The 21,423-nt window shown below is 35.2% G+C and overlaps 1 protein-coding gene across 1 annotated transcript; it reads left to right on the forward strand.

Annotated features, from left to right (window-relative positions):
- The first annotated feature begins 10,827 nt into the window (after positions 1–10,827).
- On the forward strand, positions 10,828–19,479 carry IL15 (interleukin 15). The gene is made up of 6 exons (XM_069493332.1): positions 10,828–10,891; positions 11,883–11,980; positions 13,309–13,393; positions 14,610–14,654; positions 16,491–16,628; positions 19,364–19,479. Exons 1-6 carry the CDS (start codon positions 10,880–10,882, stop codon positions 19,472–19,474), a joined length of 489 nt encoding a protein of 162 aa, XP_069349433.1. The 5' UTR covers positions 10,828–10,879; the 3' UTR covers positions 19,475–19,479.
- Positions 19,480–21,423: the final 1,944 nt, after the last annotated feature.

Raw genomic sequence — 21,423 nt, forward strand, 5'->3', positions numbered from 1 at the left:
TACTTTCACAATAAAAATAAAACAAAAAGTGTCAAAGTGAAATGTCAGAGCTATCAACAGTCAAACTTAGTACTTAAGGAAATCAGACATTTCATACTTAATCTAATATTTGCATCTTCTTTAAATTCTTTCATAAAAGTTTTATAGTTTTTAGTGTAGAGATTTTTAACCTCCTTGGATAAGTTTATTCCTAGGTATCTTAATTTTTTATAGCTATTGTAAATGAAATTTAAAAAAATTTTCCATGTAGTTCACTGTTAGAGTATAGAAATGCTACTCAATTTTATATGCTGATTTTGTATCTGCAATGTTACTGATTTTGTTTATTAGTAACAAAATTTTTGGTGGAGTCCTTATCAGAGTTTTCTATGTATAAGATTATGCCATCTCCAAACAGGGACAATTTGACTTCCTCCTTTCCAATTTGGGTGCATTTTATTTCTTTCTGTTGCTTAATTGCTCTGGCTGGGACTTCTAATACTAAGTTGAATAGTTGTCTTCTTCTTCATCTTAAAGGAAAAGCTTCCAAGTCTTCCCTGTTCAGTATGTGAGCTGTGGCTTTGTCATATATGGTCTTCATTGTGTTGCAGTTCATTTTTTCTATGTTATCAAATTTATTGACGTATAGTTATTCATATCAGTCTATTAGGATCCTTTGCATTTCTGTGATATCAGTTTTAATGTCTCCTCTCCTTTTTCACCTCTGATTTTATTTATTTGAGTCTTCTTTTTCTTTTTTTTTAAGTACTCTAAAAGTTTGTCAATTTTATCTTTTTTTAAGAAGAAAACTCTTCATTTTGTTCGTTTTTGAATTAAATTCTGTAATCTCCATTTCATTTGTTTCTGCTCTGAATTTTATGTCCTTTTAGTAATTTGATGTTTAGTTTTTTCTTGTTTTTCTAGTTTCTTGAGGTGCATTGTTAGGTTTTTATTAAAAATCTTTCTACTTTTTTGATGTGAGCATGCATTGATATAAACTTCCTCTTAACTGCTTTTACTGTGTCTCATAGATTTTGGTCTGATGTGTTTCCATTCTCATTTGCCTCAAGGAAATTTTTAATTTCCCTTTAATTTCTTCATTGACCCATTAGTTGTTTAGGAGCAAGTTGTTTGGTTTCTATATATTTGTAATGATTGCAAGTTTTTCTTGTTATTAATTTCTAGTTTTATACCATTGTGGTCAGAAAAGATACTTGTATGATCTCTAGCTTCTTAAAATTATTTAGACTTGTTTTGTGGCCTAATATGATCTATCTTGGAGAATGTTCCATGTGCACTTGAGAAGAATGTATATTCTTCAGCTGTTCGGTGGAATGTTCTGTAGATGTTTGTTGTATCCATTTGGTCTATGGTACAGTTTAAATCCAATGTTTCTGTGTTGAATTTTTGTCTAGATGATCTATCCATTGTTGAACATTCGTTGTTGAGATCCTTTACTAGTATGTATTGAAGTTTATCTCTCTTGTTAGGTGTAATAATACTTGCTTTCTGTATCTAGGTGCTCTGGTGTTGGGTGCATATGCATTTACAGTTGTTATATCCTCTTGTCGAATTGATTCCTTTATCATTATCATTATGTAATGACCTTTGTCTCATTTTATAGTTTTTGACTTGAAGTCTACTTAATATGATATAAATATGATTACTCTTGCCTACTTTTGGTTTTTGTTTACATGGAACACCATTTTCTATCCCTTCACTTTCAGTTTGTGCTAGGTGATTATCTTATTGGCAGCATATTGTAGGGATTTTTTTGTTCATTCATTTAGCCACTCTGTGTCTTTTAATTGGAGAATTTAGTCTGTTTCCATTCAAGGTTATTATTGTTAGATAATAATGTACTCCTGCCACTTTAGTTGTTTTGTAGATCTGTTGTTTTTTTCTTCCTCTTTCATTGCTTACCTTTGTGGTTTGCTGGTTTCCTGTGGTGCCAAGCTTGGTTTTCCTTCTTTTTCTTGCTCGTGAATCTGCTGTAATACCTTTCTTTGTGGTTTCTGTGGGGATAACATAGAGAATCTTTTAATTATAAAAGACTATTGTAAGCTGAAGTCATCTTAACTTCGGTTGCATAAAAATGCTTTAGACCTTTTCCCTCCTCTTCATAATTTATATTTTTGTGGCCTTAATCTACTTCTTTACCTATTTTGGATTCCCTAGCCACTAATTGTGCTGTTGTTATTTTTTATAATTTTGACTTTAAACCTTCATACTAGAGGACTGAGAGATATTCTGAGTTTGATTTATGTATTTACCTCTACTGGTGAGTTTTATACTTTTATGTGTTTTATTATAGTAATTATCATCCTTTCATTTCCAGTTGTAGCATTTGCATGGGCAAGATGCCTGGCTGGCTATTTGGCAGCTTCTCCACTGTACTGGTCCACCCATTTCCTGGGCAGGGTGTGGTATGTGCATGGGTTTGGATGCTGGAGTCATGGTCACTCCACCAGGCAGTCGATGGTTACAGTGTGGCAGGTACTCATGTGAATATGGTGGAACGACCGCAGGGCCTCAGGAATGGTGAGAGTCAGTCAGTTGTTATTGGCTCCCAGGGCAGGAGGCACTCTAGTAGTAGGTCTGGTTTCAATATGGTGCCAAGCTGTAACAGCTGAGGTTGAGGGGGTAGAGAGTGGTCAAGGTGGGCTCTTAATCTAAGGCAATACAGCTATGCAAACTACTGGATACTCTCTAAACTGGATTTGGGACCTGTGAGGACTGGGGGATTCTCCTTTAGCAATGATTGATGGCATTTGTAGCAGCAATGGGGACCACTGGAGATCTCCAGCTTACCTTTTCCCCATAAGAAGATGACTCCCCTGACTCTGAGCTGATTCTGGCAGAGGAGACGTTGTGGCAGAGGCAGGATGCCCTGCTCCCCTCTCTGTGGTGCTATCCTGGGCTTCTGTCCTCTGCAGGGATTTCATTACTTCCCCGATGCTCTCCAATGTACTTCCTCAGTCACTCTAGCCAAATTATACATGTTTATTTATTGTTTTAGTTCCTTTAGTTGGGGGGACAAGCACCAGGTAGCTCTAGTCAGCCACCTTGCTGACATCACCCACACAGGTATTTTTTAATTGTATACTCTCCAGATTGACCTCCTCTTTTATTCCAAGATTACTTAAAAAGATCATTTTACATATATAAGTGAATAAGATTTTTTATTTGCTATTCTTTTATTAATTATTTATAAGTTAATATTATTAAAATTATTATAATTCAATATTATTCAATGTAGTAGTTAAATATTGATATTATTGTTTTGTGATGACATAATATAGCAGGTATGATTTCTGATTTTGTAATTTTTTTGAGACTTTATTTTAGGTTTAGGACATAGACATTTTAGGTTTTGGTCATAGACAACCATTTATGAATGTTCTATATGTGTACTTTATTATTTAATGTGCTATCTATGTAGAGTAGAATATCATCTATTTATGCCTATTTAATCTAATATGTATTACATAAAAAAATTGTTCATTGTTTGAAATATTTAGCAGTCTTGTGCTAAAGCCAGCTCTAATTGACTCATTAGAGCTACTGATTAAATAATCAGGAATTTTATGAGCTTGCTTTTAAACTATTGATACCTTGAAATCAATATGGTGAGGTGTTTACACAACAGAAATTGGCAAATACAACAAAGGAGGCTTTTTTTTTTTCCTTTTTAGAAGAGTTGGTTTATTGGCATACCACTGCTAGCCCTACTGATTTTTAATTATGTTTAAATTTCTGGAAAATATGTTGAAATATTTCCTAACTTCTTTTTTTCTATCTAATTTAAAGTTATACCATAAGTACATGAATGTTCATAACTGTTATAACTTGTTAAAGGGTTTTAACTTCTATCCATGTGCACTATCTATTGTATTACTTAGTACTTCTCACTTCAATTATATTTTTGTTATTACTATTACTACACTTATATTTACTTAGCATATAGTTTTCTGTTTTTTGATTTCTGAGTTTTCAGTATCATTTAATTTTTGTTTCATTTCTTATAAAGAGATTTTAAAATTTATTTCTCTGTCTCAATTTAAACCAATGTTAATATCTGTTGTTTAGTAAACAAATATAATTTTTATCATGTATTTATAGATATGGGTGAATGATTACTAGTGTGTTTAGACTTTCTACTGCCACATTGAGAGATATATATATATATATAGACAGAGAGCTGTGATTTCTGTGGGATTTTTTTTTCTTTTATTTCTGCCTGTCCCCATCACCAACACCACCTTTTGTTAGATTGCTCAAATTTTCTTTGCCTCGTTTTCCTTTTTTCAGTTAGAAATTATACATATCTGGCTTGTTTTTTAATTTTTCTTCTGCAGTTAAATTTTCTCCTGATTTTTGTAATAAATCAGCATGAATATCTTTCAAATCCCCCAAATAAAATAATAATCATAGTATGAGTTTACTTCCTCTTCTTCCTTTTCCTATACCGTTTTCCACATGGAGATTATCCACGATTTTCCTTCTACATCGCTATTTAGGAAAGTACATGGTTAAATCAGTAGTTGCCTAGCATTGGGGTTGAGATGGAGTGACTGCACAGGGGTATGAGGGAATTTTTTTGTGATTATAAATATATTCTATATCTTGGTTGCGGTGGCAATGTCATGAGTGTACACAATTGTCAAAATTCCAAACTGTATTCTTAAAACAAGTGTATATAATTATCTTGAAATTGAGCCTCAATAAAGTTGATTTAAAAAGTGTGGTCAAGGATGTCAGAAAGAGTAAGAAATAACTAACAGAATGTAGAGAAGGCCCATTAGATGTTACACCTCATGGCATTATAATGTCATTGTGTTTTCCAGAAATACTTGGCAGTGTGATATTTGAAAACTACAAAATGAATGTAGCAAATAGATGAAATGTGTAGAAGACAGTGTGTGTGCTATTAATATTCAAGACAGTATTACAGTAACTGAGAGGGACACCTGCTGGGCAGGGAGGCAAGTGCAGCTAGGGAGCTGATAGCTGTGAAAATGAAAACAATGTAATTATAAACAAATGAAAAGTCAAATCCAACAAACATGTAGTATGTGCTTCTTACGTACTCATCATGCTTTTAGGTGTTTGATACATAGTAGTGAATAAGATAAACAAGAGTTTCTGACCACAAGAATTTCACATTTTTACAAAATGAATGAATGATATAAAAATGTACTTTAAAAACATTGTCATTAGTTATTGAGACCCAAGTATAACTGTTACTTGTTTCATGCTCTTTTTTATATCCCACATCTTTTCGGGATTACTTTTTTATTTTCCTAGAATGTATTTTCACATAATTATTTCACCGATATTCTGTTGGTCTTATACTTTCTAAGGTCTCATATGAAAGACTATGTTTTGCCCTCTTCCTCAAACATTAATAGCTTTCTAGGTTTAAACTCATTTTCCCTTAGAACTTTGAAGATGAGTTCTGTTGTCTTATAAATACCACGATCAGGTCATTCTGATTCTTATCCTTAAATAAGGATAATAACTTGCTATTGGCATGTCCTTCTTTATCTTGGAATTAGGAAATTTAATTTAAAAGTGCTATGTTTTTAATTTATCCTTTTTATGTCCCTTTAATAATAAAGCTTGTGCTTTTCTTCAGCTCTGTTAAATTTTCTTTTATGTTTTTTTATTATTTCATTCTATTTTCTTTGCTCTCTCTTTCTGGAACTCTTTTTGGATACTATGTTAGAATTTATAGACCTATCTCGTAATTTTCAACTTTTTGTCCTTTTATACTAGGATTTGGGAGAATTTTTTCACCCTTAGTGTTTGAATGAAATGCTTTTGGAAACTGGCTAGAGGAACAGATATTAATTAATTGTTCGTGGACAATAGGTTAAATATCATATCTGTGCTGTCCTGAGGAAGCTGTTTATCATTCCTGCCTTAGAGAATTATACCAGCTAGGATTTTTCAAGATCACTTAAACAAAACATTTTTCAAAAACATTTGCACCAAATGACCAAAAAAAGCACATGAATGTATTGCTACATAGAACTATGATCAGAAAGTGGTAAGAACATCTATTAATAATATATATGCCCTCCAGCTGCATGAATGCGTCTTCCTTGTGTGTCTTAGATGATAAACTACCTGAAGTATTTCTATATTTATTTTATATAACACCATCTATTTAATTAATGCTTTTTGGATAGTGATAGCAACTAAGATGTCCAAATCTTATTGCTACCTTTGTCCTTGGCAGTTCAGATGGCATTTAATTGGATTATGGTTTGTTTTGGAAGCATTTCAGTATAATTAAGCAATTTGTCTCATTTTAAGCATTCCCAACTTAAAGTTGTTTCATTTTTTAAAAATGTATGTATATTATACGCCTTATATGAAATGGTATTTTTTAAAAGATGAAACATCCTACCTAGTCATTTATTTTTATTTTGATAAACTGTGAGATTTATATGCCCTATAACATATCATGTGGCCTTGTAAGAAAATTAAATACCAACATCTGTTATTATATTTATATGAATTTTTAAAAATCACAGTAGTAAACTTATGTTACCATAGTTTATTTTGAGGTTTATTTAACCTTAATATTGAACACAGGTTGTGTTTGAGGAAATTTCTTATTTGAAAATTTCATATTGATGTTAATTGAAAACAGCTTTAAAGAATTAACTGAAAAAAATACCAGTACAATTATTGACAGGAAGATTGCATATATTTAAAGATGTCTGTTTCTCAGCTGTACTCCAATTAGGACTGATTACAAGATCTATAGAGGTCAAGAATTGGCAAACCATCTGTCTTTCAAAACAGATTATTTATTTATTAAAGCAGGTGGTTGGTGAGTCAAATCCATCAACTACCTGTTTTTATAAATAAAGTTGCATTGGAACACAGCCATTCATTTATGCATTGTTTATAGCTGCTTTCACACTATAACAGCTGAATTAAGTAGATTTAAGTAGTTGCAACAAAGATTACAAGATTTGCAAAGCCTGAAATATTTATTATCTGGCCCTTTACAGGAAGTGTTTACCAATTTCTGCTTTTTACAACGGTAAAAGTTTTGTACACTCTTACTGACCATTACTTTCACATTGTTAGGAAAATGACTCACTGTTTTCTGCAGACACGCTATCCTTATTTGCATATGTCTTTGCTCATAGATGCTGTTTTTATCCTTTTCCTTATGCCTCAAATCTATCCATTTTTCAAGGTATGATTCAAGTAACACTTCTTGCATGAAGCCTAGTAATAAAGAAATGAAGTTCAATTTCCCAGAAAGATTTCTCAATTGTTCCCTTACACCCTTACATATACTGTAACATCCCTTGTCCATCTCTTGCTTGTACTTGCTTGCCATACACACAATGGGTTTAAACCCAATTCTCTCCCTCCCTATCCCAGGCTATTTATACCTTTCAGCTTACTGTGGCTGGAGAAAACACATGCAAGCATACTGATGAATCTCACTCGATGACCCTACAGGACCGTGATATTTTAATAGGCTGGGCTGTCAGACTGCACTTACATCTATTCCTTCTCCCAGTTACCTCTCCCAGTTACTCCAGAAAGTATAGGGAGTAAGCCTTGCTGGCATCCATGTGGTGTTCATTCTGCAAGCTCACAGAATGCAACAGCTATGGGGGCATGGTTTCTTCCACTTTGATTTCAAAGGATTTTGTCGACCACTTGGGGCCCAGGCAGAGATTTGTCGTGGGACAGAGCCACCACAGAAAGCTCCCACTAGGGCGTTGCTTAGTGGAGCCATGGAAGTGGAGTTACCACGAAAACCCAAGAACTGTAGAGCTACTAGTGTGGAACTCTAACCTAGAAAAGGTACAGGCATGAGACTCCAACCCAAGAAAGCTGCAGTGTGGGCTGAGACTAGCACACCCATGGGGATGGGGCTGCCTGAAGCTTTGGGGGCCCAACAATCACAGTGAACCCAGGATTTGGAACATGGAGTGAAAGGAGATTATTCTCCAGTTTTATGATGTAATGTTGTTTATACCCTGTTGGGTTTTGGACTTATCTGGGACTATTTACACCTCTTTTCTTGCCTATTTCCCCTTTTTAGAGTGAGAATGTCTATCCTATGCCTGTCTCACCATTGTATTTCAGAAGTAGATAACTTGTTTTGATTTCACAAGCTTACAGCTATGGGGAATTTGCCTGAGGATAAATTATGCTTTAAGTCTCACCCATATCTGAGTTAGAGGAGACTCTGGACTTTGGACTTTTGAGCTAATGCTGGACCTATTAGGATGGAATGAATGTATTTTGCATTGTGTGAAGGACGTGAATTTTGGGGACCAAGGGGTGGAATGCTATAGTTTGAACCTCTCCACCAAAAGTCATGTGAAATTTAATTGCCATTCCAACAGTGTTGAAAGGTGATTAGGCATCTCTTTAGCGTCCTTCATTAAGCAGAGCCCTCTTCAATGGATTAATGCAGTTATTAAGGGAATTAATGAAGTTATTGTGTGAATGAGCTCCTGATAAAAGGGGGAGTTTGCTTCAATTTCCTCTCTCTGTCTCCTGTGCTTGCTCCTGCCTTCTGCCTGTCTGCCATGGGATGACCCTTGCCAAATATCACTGCCATGATCTTGGACTTTTCAGTCTCTAGAACCGTGAGCCAAATACACTTGGGTGCCTTATAAATTACCCAGCCTGTGGTACCCTGTTACAGCAGCTGATAATGGACTAAGATGGCGATGAAAGCTATGTTTCTTTTTAGCTACACTGGCTTCTATTATCACCATTTTGTTAGAAGTTTTGGAGGACATTTCCTACTGCATTCCTCCATGTTTATCAACCATATTTTATTGTGGGGCCTCCTGGCTACAGCACTTAGTCCTCTCTTACATATACCAGCAGAAGGTAGTTGGGCAGGGCAGTAAAAGTCCATCATTTCAGTGTGGAGTCTCACTGCTGCAAGAGCTCAGGAGTAAAATCTCTGTTGTTTACTAAAGCAGTTTTCAGAGGCCTTAGTAGGAATTATATCACCTTTAGCATTATTCAATCCTAAATCAATAAATACTGTTTTTTGAATAATGTGGAGTTTGGGATACCACAACTAAAAAAGATATAGAGAATTTAGAGAAGGATTTGGATGTAATTGCAAAGATAATTATGAAGTTTTGTAAAAACATTTGAAGGATTGCAATAATATAGACAAAGGGAATAATCATAAAATGAGAGCAAGAAGGAGAATGTGCTTCAAATAAACCAAGCAATGGGTGATTTAGATTATATTTAAAAGGAGGATTAGATTAATATGTTTTTGTGGAAAAAAGATATTCCTATTCCTATTGGATATGCCCTTATAATATCTTGTTTAATACATAGATAACTGCTAGTGATTTTCTTTGTAAGAGTTATACTCGTGTATTTTGAAGTAATCATTTTTATATTTCAGAAACTTCTGAAAAGTATAATAATTTGAGTTTATGAAACTTAATTGCTGTGAGTACTTAGGTTAGGGGTTGTGGCAGATTTTGATTTTTCTATGGGGGGGTCAACAAATACATATTATTCTTTTTAAAGGGCTGAAAAAAATAATTATTTATATTTCTACATATTTTGTTTATAAATTGTTTTAATGACATAAAAGCTGAATATGGGAATGTATAATCTTCACATTCTTCACCTGATTTGAATTAGAAAAAATAAAGTTTTGTTATGAAATTTTCTCCCCCCCTCCACCTTTTTTTTTTGAGACACAGTCTCACCCTGTCACTCTGACTAGAGTTCTGTGGTGTCAGCTTAGCTCACAGCAACCTCAAACTTCTGGACTCAAGCAATCCTCCTGCCTCAGCCTCCCGAGTAGCTGGGACTATAGGTGCATGCCACCACACCCAGCTAATTTTTCTATTTTCAGAATAGAACATCAGGCTCTTGCTTAGGCTGATCTCAAACTCTTGACCTCAAGTGATCCTCCCCACTTGGCCTTCCAGAATGCTACAATTATAGGCATGAGCCACCACATCCCGCCTGAAATTTTCAAATGATGTTTCAATTAACAATGATTTCTGGCCGGGCGCGGTGGCTCACGCCTGTAATCCTAGCACTCTGGGAGGCCGAGGTGGGCGGATCGTTTGAGCTCAGGAGTTCGAGACCAGCCTGAGCAAGAGCGAGACCCCATCTCTACTAAAAATAGAAAGAAATTATATGGACAGCTAAAAATATATATAGAAAAAATTAGCCGGGCATGGTGGCACATGCCTGTAGTCCCAGCTACTCGGGAGGCTGAGACAGGAGGATCGCTTGAGTTCAGGAGTTTGAGGTTGCTGTGAGCTAGGCTGATGCCACGGCACTCACTCTAGCCTGGGCAACAGAGTGAGACTCTGTCTAAAAAAAAAAAAAAAAACAATGATTTCTTTCAAAGACTGGCAACATCTATTCAATGTCGGTAGAAATAACCACTGCTGTTGTAAATTAGATTAACAATCAGTGGTTACATGAATCCATGTATTTGGTTGCTTCTACTTTTCACTAATATGGCTCTAGAATTTGTCTATTCAGGGACATAATATAATAAGAAGAGTTTGGCCTTTGTAATCAACAGACTGGATCTCAAATCCTGGCTGTTGTATACTTGCTATGGGGCCACTGCAGCTTATTGAAATGCTGCTAATCTTCCTCACAGAATTATAGTGAGGATTAAATGTGATGCATATATTAAGTAACTGATAGAGTGCCCATTAAAAAATAGATGCCCAATAAATATTAATTCCCTCCCTTTCTTTTCCCCACTGGTGCACTTATGTTTTTAATGGACCACCCTTTATCCTGGATTGTGTTGTAGGATGTATCGTGGATGGATGGCTGCTGGAAGCCCACTGCCATAGCCAGCTCTTCTTCAATACTTAAGGACTTACCCTGGCGTTGAGTAATGAGAATTTCGGTAAGAAAAAATAGATGAAAATAGCATATGGGCTTTTCTTAAAAGGTCATTTGAATCTCAGATACTTCATAGTATGGTATGTGGTTATTCTCTAAAGATCTTGGGCTGTCCCAGCTGTCTGCCACATCTGGATTGTTTGTTTTTATTTTGAGAATATATAAAATAGGTTTTCAAAAACTCTATCAACAGTCTTGCTATACTTTTCATGTCATATTATTTCACTTGTCCCACTCTATTTTGTTCTTTAAATGTCTGTCTACTCATAAATCGTGCAGTCTTTGAGGGCAGGGTCTGCATATCATTCGTCTCTTTAGCGTGGACTAAATGAAGCACAGACTCTCAGTGATTCAGGGGGCAGTTTCACTGCTTTCTGAAACTGTAAACGCTTTGACAACATCAAAGAGGTAGGCAAAAGTATCAAGACTCTGGAAAGTTCTAAGATAAACAATTTTCCTATGTTACCAAGAAAAATTATTATATGGTAGCCCTCAAGATAGAATAGAATATATTTAGACGGTTTCATTTTTAACCAGTTTTTCTCCAAATGATATTAATATATAATTTTCATATATTTACATGAATTACTATAACTAGCACATCTATGTTATTAAAGGATGTTATTCATCTGTGCTGTATAAAGAATGTTGGCCTCTTAAAAAGGAGAGAAGGAAGAAGGGGAGGTCAAAGATTATATAAAAAATTAAGTGGTGACATTAGTATATATGTAAATTATTAGATATGTAAACTTTGTTAAATTATTGTCATTAGCATACATCTGGAGAAATACCTATTAAATAATTTTGTGCATAAAAATTGGAAATAGGAAAAAAGGAAAAATAAATAAATTCTACTCTTGTTATTTTTGATAAGGAACATGAATTGTGAAATTATGGTAAATTTACATTTTGGGACCTAAAATATGATACAATGTTATTTTAAACTTTTCAACTAAAAAAAAATTAACCATTTTGTCTATGATTATATTTTTCAGAAACCATATTTGAGAAGTACTTCCATCCAGTGCTACTTGTGTTTACTTCTAAACAGTCATTTTTTAACAGAGGCTGGCATTCATGTCTTCATTTTGGGGTAATTTTATCTTTAGGCATAGATATCATCCTGTTAATGGACATGATGATTGTCTTTGCATGTCTTCTCTATTAAATTGGTTTATGTTCAGTTTGCTTATATTCCTGGGTATTCAGTGTTTGGGATATGATAGAGGGCAGATTGTGAAGATTCAGAGGAGGTTTGGTAAACACTTAACTGAGCATTTCTATATTCTGGTACTATTCTAAATGAGCATTATATCTCCCAAATAAATTGGGCCCCTTGATAATGAACTAAACTTGATATCCTGCATACTTTTCACAGCAGTACAAATTAGCTAGTTAGGATTTGCTAAAATTACTTTTTTATCCATCCCTGACTCTTCCTATCCTTTATCCCTATTCTAGTTCATTTCTTTCTTCATTTAAGCCTTTTCTTTTTCCTTCTAATAAACATTCATATTTTTCCATGCCTATTAACTTTTTTCTTCTCTCTTAGATGCAGCTAATACACCCAGTTGGCCTAAAGCACCCAAATAGTTATATAATCTGACTCCCAGTTCAGTTTTACTCTGCTAATGCCTTCATAGTATTGGGAACCATAGATTTGTGCAGGTAAATCTTCATCATAAGACAGATTAGTGTTGCCTATCATGCTTCTGTGCAAGATCCATCAGGGAGTGACTATGTTTTCCTGAAGCTCTAAGAATCATTTTGTAATCACTTGGTCAGTGTAAGTGTCTTTTGTCTGAGTACTAAATTTTGAATTTTACCAAAGCGAGTGTATATGATATCAGCTTAGATTGGGCTAAAGTCTGTAATGCTCATGAAGAAAGCTGTTTACACTGCAGTAATTGTGTGAACAGCATCAAAGGGGCATGTTTAACATACTGTAAAGAACATTTACTATCAAAACCATTACATAAAAATGATTATTACTTATTTTAGGAATTTACCTATTTGTTAGACTTAAAAGTCTGATGGAACCTCTACTTAAAAAAAATCTGGTAATTCACCCCAAAATGTTTATTGAGCACTGTTTTTATTTCATTGTGAAATAAAACATAAAATTGTAAAATAAAATGGGTTTATTTTAGGTTATTTATGAATTAGGCCTCCAATTAGGCTTTTCTGTAATCTATGGTGGTCAATCCTCAAGCTCTCTATCCTAAAGCATCAAGGTTGTACTGTATGTTCAATGCTTATGTTTATGCATGTTCAAGGCTGTTGAATATACAGAGGCAAGGATAACATAGATCTTTTCACTGGTCAGAATAAAAAATTATTGATTGCTCTTTTGCTTATGGCATTCATCAAGACAGTATTAATGCTCCTTCAGAATGCTTTGCTCTCTGGTTCTTCTTTCAGCTGTATCAGCGCAGGTCTTCCTAAAACAGAGGCCAACTGGCAGCATGTAATAAGTGATCTGAAAAGAATTGAAGATCTTATTCAAGTGAGTACTCATTTTCCACAAAGTAGCTGGTATAATTGCCATAGAGAACATCTCTCTCTGCTTTTTCTGTCGGTCTCAATGAAATCTCACTTAGAACAATAATATTTTTGCAGACATTTATGAACCTTATAAAGCCTCAAAAGAAATACTTTTTCCTTACTGCTTTAAGATTCAAATTATCTTTAAAACTTAATTTATAAGTGGGCCACCCTAAAGAACTCTAGTCTGCACAGGTCAGAGAGTCTCTTCCTCTGTCTAGAGAAACCAGGAGCTTGGTGGGACCTGAAGGGGGAATGACTTAACCCAGCGAAGAGTTCTCCTGCCTGTGGACTAGAGACCCTCTGCCCCCACCTAGAGTTACCAGGTGAACTAACAGAAATGGCAGGAGAGCAGAGCAGAACCCTCACTCAAAACAGTGGCCTAGAGAGGTACACTCTATTCCTGGGGACCAGAGTCTCCCATCCTCTACCTAGAGAAACCAGTTGTCCTGGTGCCTGTCCCAGTAGGTGACACCAAAAGGATCAGTGGGAGCCACAAGGGCACCAAGCATACCAAAATAGCACCACAAAAGTTCCAAAAAACTAAAAAAGTTCGTTTTAAAAGGTTGCGTGCTATATGATTGCATTTATTTAATATTCATGAAATGACAAAATTATAGGAAGGGAGAACAGAGAAGTGGTTGCCAGAGGTGAGAGAGATTGGGTGGTGATGGGGGGTGATGTGTGGACAGGAAGGTGGATTTGGCTATGAAAGAAGAGCAGGGGAATCCTTGTGGTGATGGAACTATTAATATTTTATATTTTAACTGTGGTGGTGGTGATGCAAATCTATACGTGATGAGATTGCATAAAACTGCATGTGCGCTCGTGTGCATACATACTGATGCACATGAAACTGTTGAAATCTGAACAAGGTGGGTGGATTGCGTTAATGTCAATTGCCTGGTTGTTATATTGTACTATGATTATGTAAGATATTCCATTGTGGGAAACTTGGTAAAGAATACACCTCTCTGTATTTTTCTTTAACAATTTCAAATGAATCTAAAATCATCTCAAAATAAAAAATTTAATTTAAATAACCTAATATAATGTTTCCAGCAGGTGGTTCTCATTATATATATATATATATATATATGTGTGTGTGTGTGTGTGTGTGTGTGTATCTCTAAAGCAGGGCACAGTTTTTCATATTATCTAATTTTGTTTCCTTTCAGTCTATACATATTGATGCTACTTTATACACTGAAAGTGATGTTCATGTGAGTATAGTATTTTTTATAAGTTGTTATTTTGCCAGTTTTCAAAAGTTTAAGAAGTATATTTTCATAACTTAACTGAAATATGTATAGTTTTTAAATCTAACTTTTGCTGTGTTCCTATAATATAACGTCAATGAATTTTATAAGTGTTTGTTGAGGTTGTAGGAAAGAGAGCTACATAAATGCTCTTTTTGTTATGGTGCCAAATCAAAATTTAAAAAAGCTTTTTCTATCAGTGTCAAACAAAATACATCATACGTTTTTGTGTTGCAGTTGGATCATGATGCAATTAGATGCAAAAATCAGGTCAACTGATTGCATTTAAAAGGATCTAACATATTAGTTATTTCCAGTGCTATAATGTATCAGCATCTCCAGTCATATTTTCTATCAGTTGCTCAAAGGCATCCATGTTCTCCATATTTCATGAATATCTGCATTTGTCAGAAAAATATTCTAGTGATTCTCTACATGAGAAAAGAAATACAATTGATAAAACTTATCACAATTCAAAACGATCTTGAACTTGTTTTATTAATATATTGACCTTTCTTGAGATCTGTAGGATTTTGGTCTGGATTGTCACTAAAACTAAGAAACGGATCTCTAACTTCACCTCTTAGAAAACAAACTCTATGTCCTCTGTTATTTCTCAATGAGAATTTGTCTGACATAGGTGACTTTCTAAGCATTGGGAAGAAGTCATATCCAGAAACTAGAAAAAAAAAAAATATTCGTCGACCAGTTGGCTAGTGCTTCTGCACTTAGAAATTATTCCCTCTCTGCTTCAGCATGTTTTCCATTTTCTTTGCATTTTTTTCAAAGCCAAAAGCAGTCAATTAACCACCAACATTCAGCATCCTGAGATTGCTTTTTTGCAAGAAGATAACCTTATAAACTCATGGGTTGTAGAATGAACCAGAGATTGAAATTTAGATTTAAACACTGACTCAACCACTTTCTACTTGTGTTACCTTAGAAATCACTAAACATTTCTAGACCTTGGTTTTATTATTGCTAACATAATGACAGCATTTACCTTTCAATCTGAAGCAGCTGCCATTGAGGGCTAGGAATATTGCCGGTGTCCAGCCCATAAGCGTGTTCCTTCATTTCTTTATCCATTCAGTAAGCATTTGTTAAGTGCCTGCAGGGTCCCAGGCACTATGCATTGGGGACACAAAGTCAAACAAGTCATGGTCAAATCCCCAATTTCCAGTGTTCACTGTCTTTGGAACTTAGGGGAGTATTAAAGTAACTGTTATGGAAAATGTATTTTTGTGGTAGCTAAGGAGATCACTTTCTGATTTGGCCAGGCTGTGATTAGGCACTACTCCTGCTTTGATTTTTCTAATACATTTCTTGGAAGCACTTTTCCCTCTGGAACTTCAGAACTTGCAGGAATAGTATAATTAACAGCTACCACTATGTAAAATGTTAACAATACAATCTCATTCTAAAAATTCTTACACTTGCACTCTCTGTACTGATGTCTTAAGAGTCTGGGGCCAGTATTATCTCCCTTTCCACAGGAAAAATGTGCTCAGTGAGAAAAAGTGACCCAGTATTTCCAGACTTTCTAGTTTTATGTCTTGTCTTCTGTACAATATTGCCATCTTTCTTGATTGTGTTTTGTTGGTTTGTTTTAGTTTTGATTTAGAAGCTAAATGAAAAAAATATTAAGTTGTTTTCTTTGTAAAATCTCTTAACACTATTGTGTGCCTTTATAAAATATTTGGATTGACTTTTAAAAAATCAAAATTACATCAGTGTGAAAATGGGTAATGAGAAAATGATTATTTTTCCAAAATTGTTCTTTGTAACTCTTATTTTTAGCCTAATTGCAAAGTAACAGCAATGAAGTGCTTTCTCCTGGAGTTACAAGTTATTTCACACGAGTCTGGAAGTATGCGCATTCATGAAACGGTAGAAAACCTTATCATCCTAGCAAACAGCAGTTTGTCTTCCAATGGGGTGAGTTGTCCCACAGCTGGAGAGAGCTGAATCTGATGTTTTTGGCTTGATTTGGAGCAGTCTTTCATGGACAAGCAGATCATCCTAAGAGGCAGTTTAGAAGAGAGAGTTCAGTTCTAGTGGAGTGCCATTCAAAAGTGGCTTCATCTCTGGCATGCAGACAGTCCTAAACTGTTCATTGATTTATTAAGTTAACAAACATTAACAGAATAATGCCAGGCAATGTGCTTCAGTGCTAGAGTGATAGTTGTGAGCCAAACAGGTCACTGACCTTAAGGTGTTTACATAAGGTGCAAAGGACAGACATTAATCTAATTACATAATTAAGTGTTTAACATCAATAATAGTAACTCACATTTGTTGGGTTACGACTGTATGCCAGACACTATTCTCTGAGCTTTAAATTGATAATTCATTTAATCTTCACAAGAAATCTGTGAGATAGTTATCCTTATTTCTATGTGAAGGTTGAAGAAATTGGAGTACTGAGAGATTGAAGCACTTTCTCCAATTCATGCAGCTGGTAAAATGGGTAGCCACTGTGTTTACCCACACAGTCTCACTGCAGAGTCTGTCCTCTTCCCTCCTGATGAGATAAATGCTGAAAAATGGTCACAATAAAAATATTAGTAATTTGAGTATAATCCGGACCATCCAAGGCAACATGAGCAGTAGAAAGTTCCAGAAGGACAAGTCCTAGGGTGCTCCCATTGGTAGGCTGGAAGACTAACTGTGCAAAGGCCCTGACGTGCAAAGAATTGTGGCTTTCATGGCAAAACACGTGGCCAAAGCAGGGTGGAGAGAAAACAGTTTTATAAACAAAGAAGATGTAATGAAATCAGTTCATTTGATGAATACTTTTTAGCCCTTCAGGATTCAGGACACAGTATGAAAAAAATACCCACAATCCTTGCTCTTAAGAAGGGAGGAAACAGAAATAAGCCAATCTTTTCAGCAAATGAATAATAAATTCGTTATTTATTAAGTCCAATGGTGAGAAATTAGGCAGGTAAAGGGGTCTGAAACTCTGGTTCAAGAGAAAGTTTAACTAATAAACTGATATTTGACAAAGATGTGAGGGCACGACCCTTAAGGACACCTAGGTAAACATGTTCAGGCAGAGGCAACTGAAAGTGCAAAGATCCTGAGCTCGTGTGGCTGGACTCCTTGACTTCTCCCTGCAAATGCCAGTCTGCTTCAGATCCTGGCCTAATGTCACCTTTCAGTGGCATTACCTGTTTACGATTGTGATGCCTTCCCCACTTGACACTTCCTGTTCCCTTCTCTCATCCCCCACTATCTGGCATACTATGTATTTTACATAATGGTTATTGTTTGTTTCTTGCTACTAGAATGTCATCTTCAAAGGGGCAGGTGTTTTTGTTTTTTTCGGTGCTGTATCCCAATTTCCATAACAATGCCTTGCATATCCTAAATACTTGATATATTTATGAAATGGATTTAATTAATGTTTAAAATACTCCTGTGACATTATTTCCATCTTATTGATGGAAAGAGTGAGCCATGCATCAGATAACTCATGGCAATATCAATGATGAACTCCTTAATATGCATGTTGATAGCCTCATCGTGACATAGTGAGACATATGTACGGAAATGAGTGGGCAGGACTGCACAGTCAGAAGACTTGGATGTGAAGCATTTCAGTTGATTATGTCAACTGAGATGAGTCCTTTAATATTTCTCCCTCCTTATCTGACATGATTATTTTCAGGATCAAATAGGATAGCATTATCTGGAATATGACAGTGCTTGGCATAGAGAATGTGCTTCATAAATATTGGTGAATCTGAATTCCAAACGCTTAATGGATGTAAAATCTAATTTTGATTTTTGCTGGCACAGCCTTCACGGTTCAGATGATCTCTAAAAAGTTGATTCATGATTGCTACCTTTGGAATATTCCAGTTATCCATGACACTGTGTTTAAATGACAGCAATTTGTGATACCCCCAGATGGTTAAATTTAACCAAAGATTGGGTAATTACTATGTGCAAGGCCCTATGCTAAATACTAGGGAAACAAAAATATATGGCTTTGCCTTCCTGAAAGACAGCTTAGAGAATAGTAGTATAAAAAAGGTAAAACTCATAATATAAATGTAATACACGAGGTACTGTGAACGAGGTCTAAACAAGGGTTCTGAGGTACAGAGACGGGACGTTCAGCCCAGCCTTGGGAGCTCAGGGGTTCAGAGAAGCCTTCCTGAAGGGGGCAGCACCTGAATAATCTTAAGCGTGAGTAGCAGCAGCTAAAATAGGAAGAATGTCACAGAGGAAAAAGCAAAGGAAGAGAGGCATCTGATAGCACGCTGTGCATGGTAAGGAAAGGCAGGGGCTCAGTCAGGTTCCTAGGGCATGACATTGAGATAGTGGGGAATGGTGAAAGAAATAGATAAGGAACATCACATTGAGGGCCCGTGTTCTATGCAGGGAGACACTGACTTTAAGCTAGAGGTAGAGGACAAGAAACTATTGAAGGGCTCTAAGCAGGAATTCCATGGTCAGATGGACATGGATTATTTTTTCAATGTCCTTAATCCATTATAGGAAAAATAAACCCATTATCAAATCTCCCAGTTCTTTCTAATGTGATATTAATTTGCCAAAATTTTCATGTCTCAAGAACTCACTGTATGGTTCAAAGGATGTGATACTCTCATAAAAGGAAGTATTTTAGATTTGCCAATCTAATCCTTTCTTTTTATTTGTAGAATGTAACAGAATCCGGATGCAAAGAATGTGAGGAACTGGAGGAAAAAAATATTAAAGACTTTTTGCAGAGTTTTGTACATATTGTACAAATGTTCATCAACCCTTCTTGATTTTAATTGATCCTTTTCAGTGTTTCTATTATTAACAAACACCTTCCTGCTGCTTAGAGGCAACAAAACACTCTGCATTTCCAATGTGCTGCCTAAACAAGTTTTTCTAGCGAGAAGATGATCAGGATCTTGGGTCAGATGACTTCTTAGGCATGAAGACAGAAAAATGTCACTGAGTAACATAATTGACTATGAACCTCTCTCAGACTTATTTTGCTCATTTATTTTTAATTTATTATTGAAATTGTACATATTTGTAGCATAATATAAAATGTTGAATAAATGTGTGTACATATTTTATCATTTGAAGTTGCATTCATATATACCTGTTACATAGGAAAATAGGGGGCATTTGCTTAAGGGATAATAGCCTAATTATGTAACAAGTGGTGGGGCCGGGTACCCAAGGTGCAGGTCAACAGCTGTGCTGGTGTGGTCCTGCCAGTATGAAGCCACTGACTAGCAGACCTCATTCACTTCTTCATTAGGTGTAGCATCCAGAAAAAGAATTGGCTACCAACAAGAAAAATAGGAACTATGCGTGAACTCTGTGCTTGACGCTGTCATTTAGTCATTGCTATATAAAGCACCTGTTTCAAGAAATTGCAATACCTGGCATATAATGTGCATCTGCAAATCATAGATGGTGGTTGGGACAATAATAAACTTCACTTGATGGGTGGAATGGTGTATAGCAAACTCATGGTGATGATGTTTATATTTTATGCTTTCCCAAGTACAGGTATTTTATTTTCACATTCCTTTTGCCATATTTGTAGAAGAAAAAAAAACTTGATTTGTTGGAGCCAATGTTATCTGACATAAAATAATTGTTTATAATTTTGTGCACTACATTGTCTAAAATTAGCAAGCTGTCTTCTAATGGAACTATGAGTAAGATGAAATATTCTTGTTTCATTATAATTTCTTTTACCAGGATTCATTCCTGTTAGTCTTCACCGAATGACTGTGGCATAGGAAATGCTCTCCTAAAAATTCTATTTCTCTCCATTCCACACAGCACAACTGGTTTTCTCTTGAAATAATTTTATCGTGCAGTGCCCCATCCATGTGTCTCATTCCTTTAGTCAAACTGTGCTTATAAATATCTCTCGAGATTGTTTTGGAGAAATCTGTATCCTATTTGACTTTTAAGAGGTCAGGTGTTGGCTCTCGGCTTGTTTCTTGATCTCAGTCCAAGCAAACAGTATTTGGCAACAACACTTTAAAGTTTATGGGTTGGGATTGTAGCAGTTTTTTTTTTTTTTTTTAATTTCATTTGAGATGAAATTTTTTTTCAATCTACCTTTTATTTTGGTTTTGTTTTTCTATATTTCTATTGATGGAGAGTAGGAAAAATGCACCATTTTTAACTCTAAGTTTCCAATCCAATCCTTAGACAAAGGTTAGTTCCTTTCCAGTATTTGTTGGGATATGGAGGAAAATCATAATGCCAGGCACTTTATAAATAATATTCTATAGTGAGCAATAGTTCATTGTGATTATATAAGCATACAAATCAGTTTAAATTTGGAATTTTCCAGAGCTTAAATTTAGAATTTTTCTCATATTAGTTACTTAATAGGGATCACTTCAGTTGATCTTAAGAAACTCAAGGTATAGATCTGAAACTTCTTGAAAATACTTAGTTAACTGAAGAAACAAAATAATCATGTATAACAATGCAAATTTGTTTTTCATGCTTATACTCTTAACAAACTCAGTCTTTTGTTTGTGTTTTAAACTCTAACCATCTTGAACTGACTTCCTTAATTAACCAGCCTAATGTCATTTGCCTGGAGAATACTGTGTCTGTGCCTCACCTACTGCTCTAAATGCTGAAAATATTTGCCATATATTACATATAATAAAGCACCAAACCATATGCCTAGAAACTCAAACAGTAAAGATAAGCCTAATAAAAATTAGGTTTCCAGCAAAGTCATATT

Source organism: Eulemur rufifrons, chromosome 18 (assembly GCF_041146395.1).
Source record: "Eulemur rufifrons isolate Redbay chromosome 18, OSU_ERuf_1, whole genome shotgun sequence".
NCBI classification, from domain to species: domain Eukaryota; kingdom Metazoa; phylum Chordata; class Mammalia; order Primates; family Lemuridae; genus Eulemur; species Eulemur rufifrons.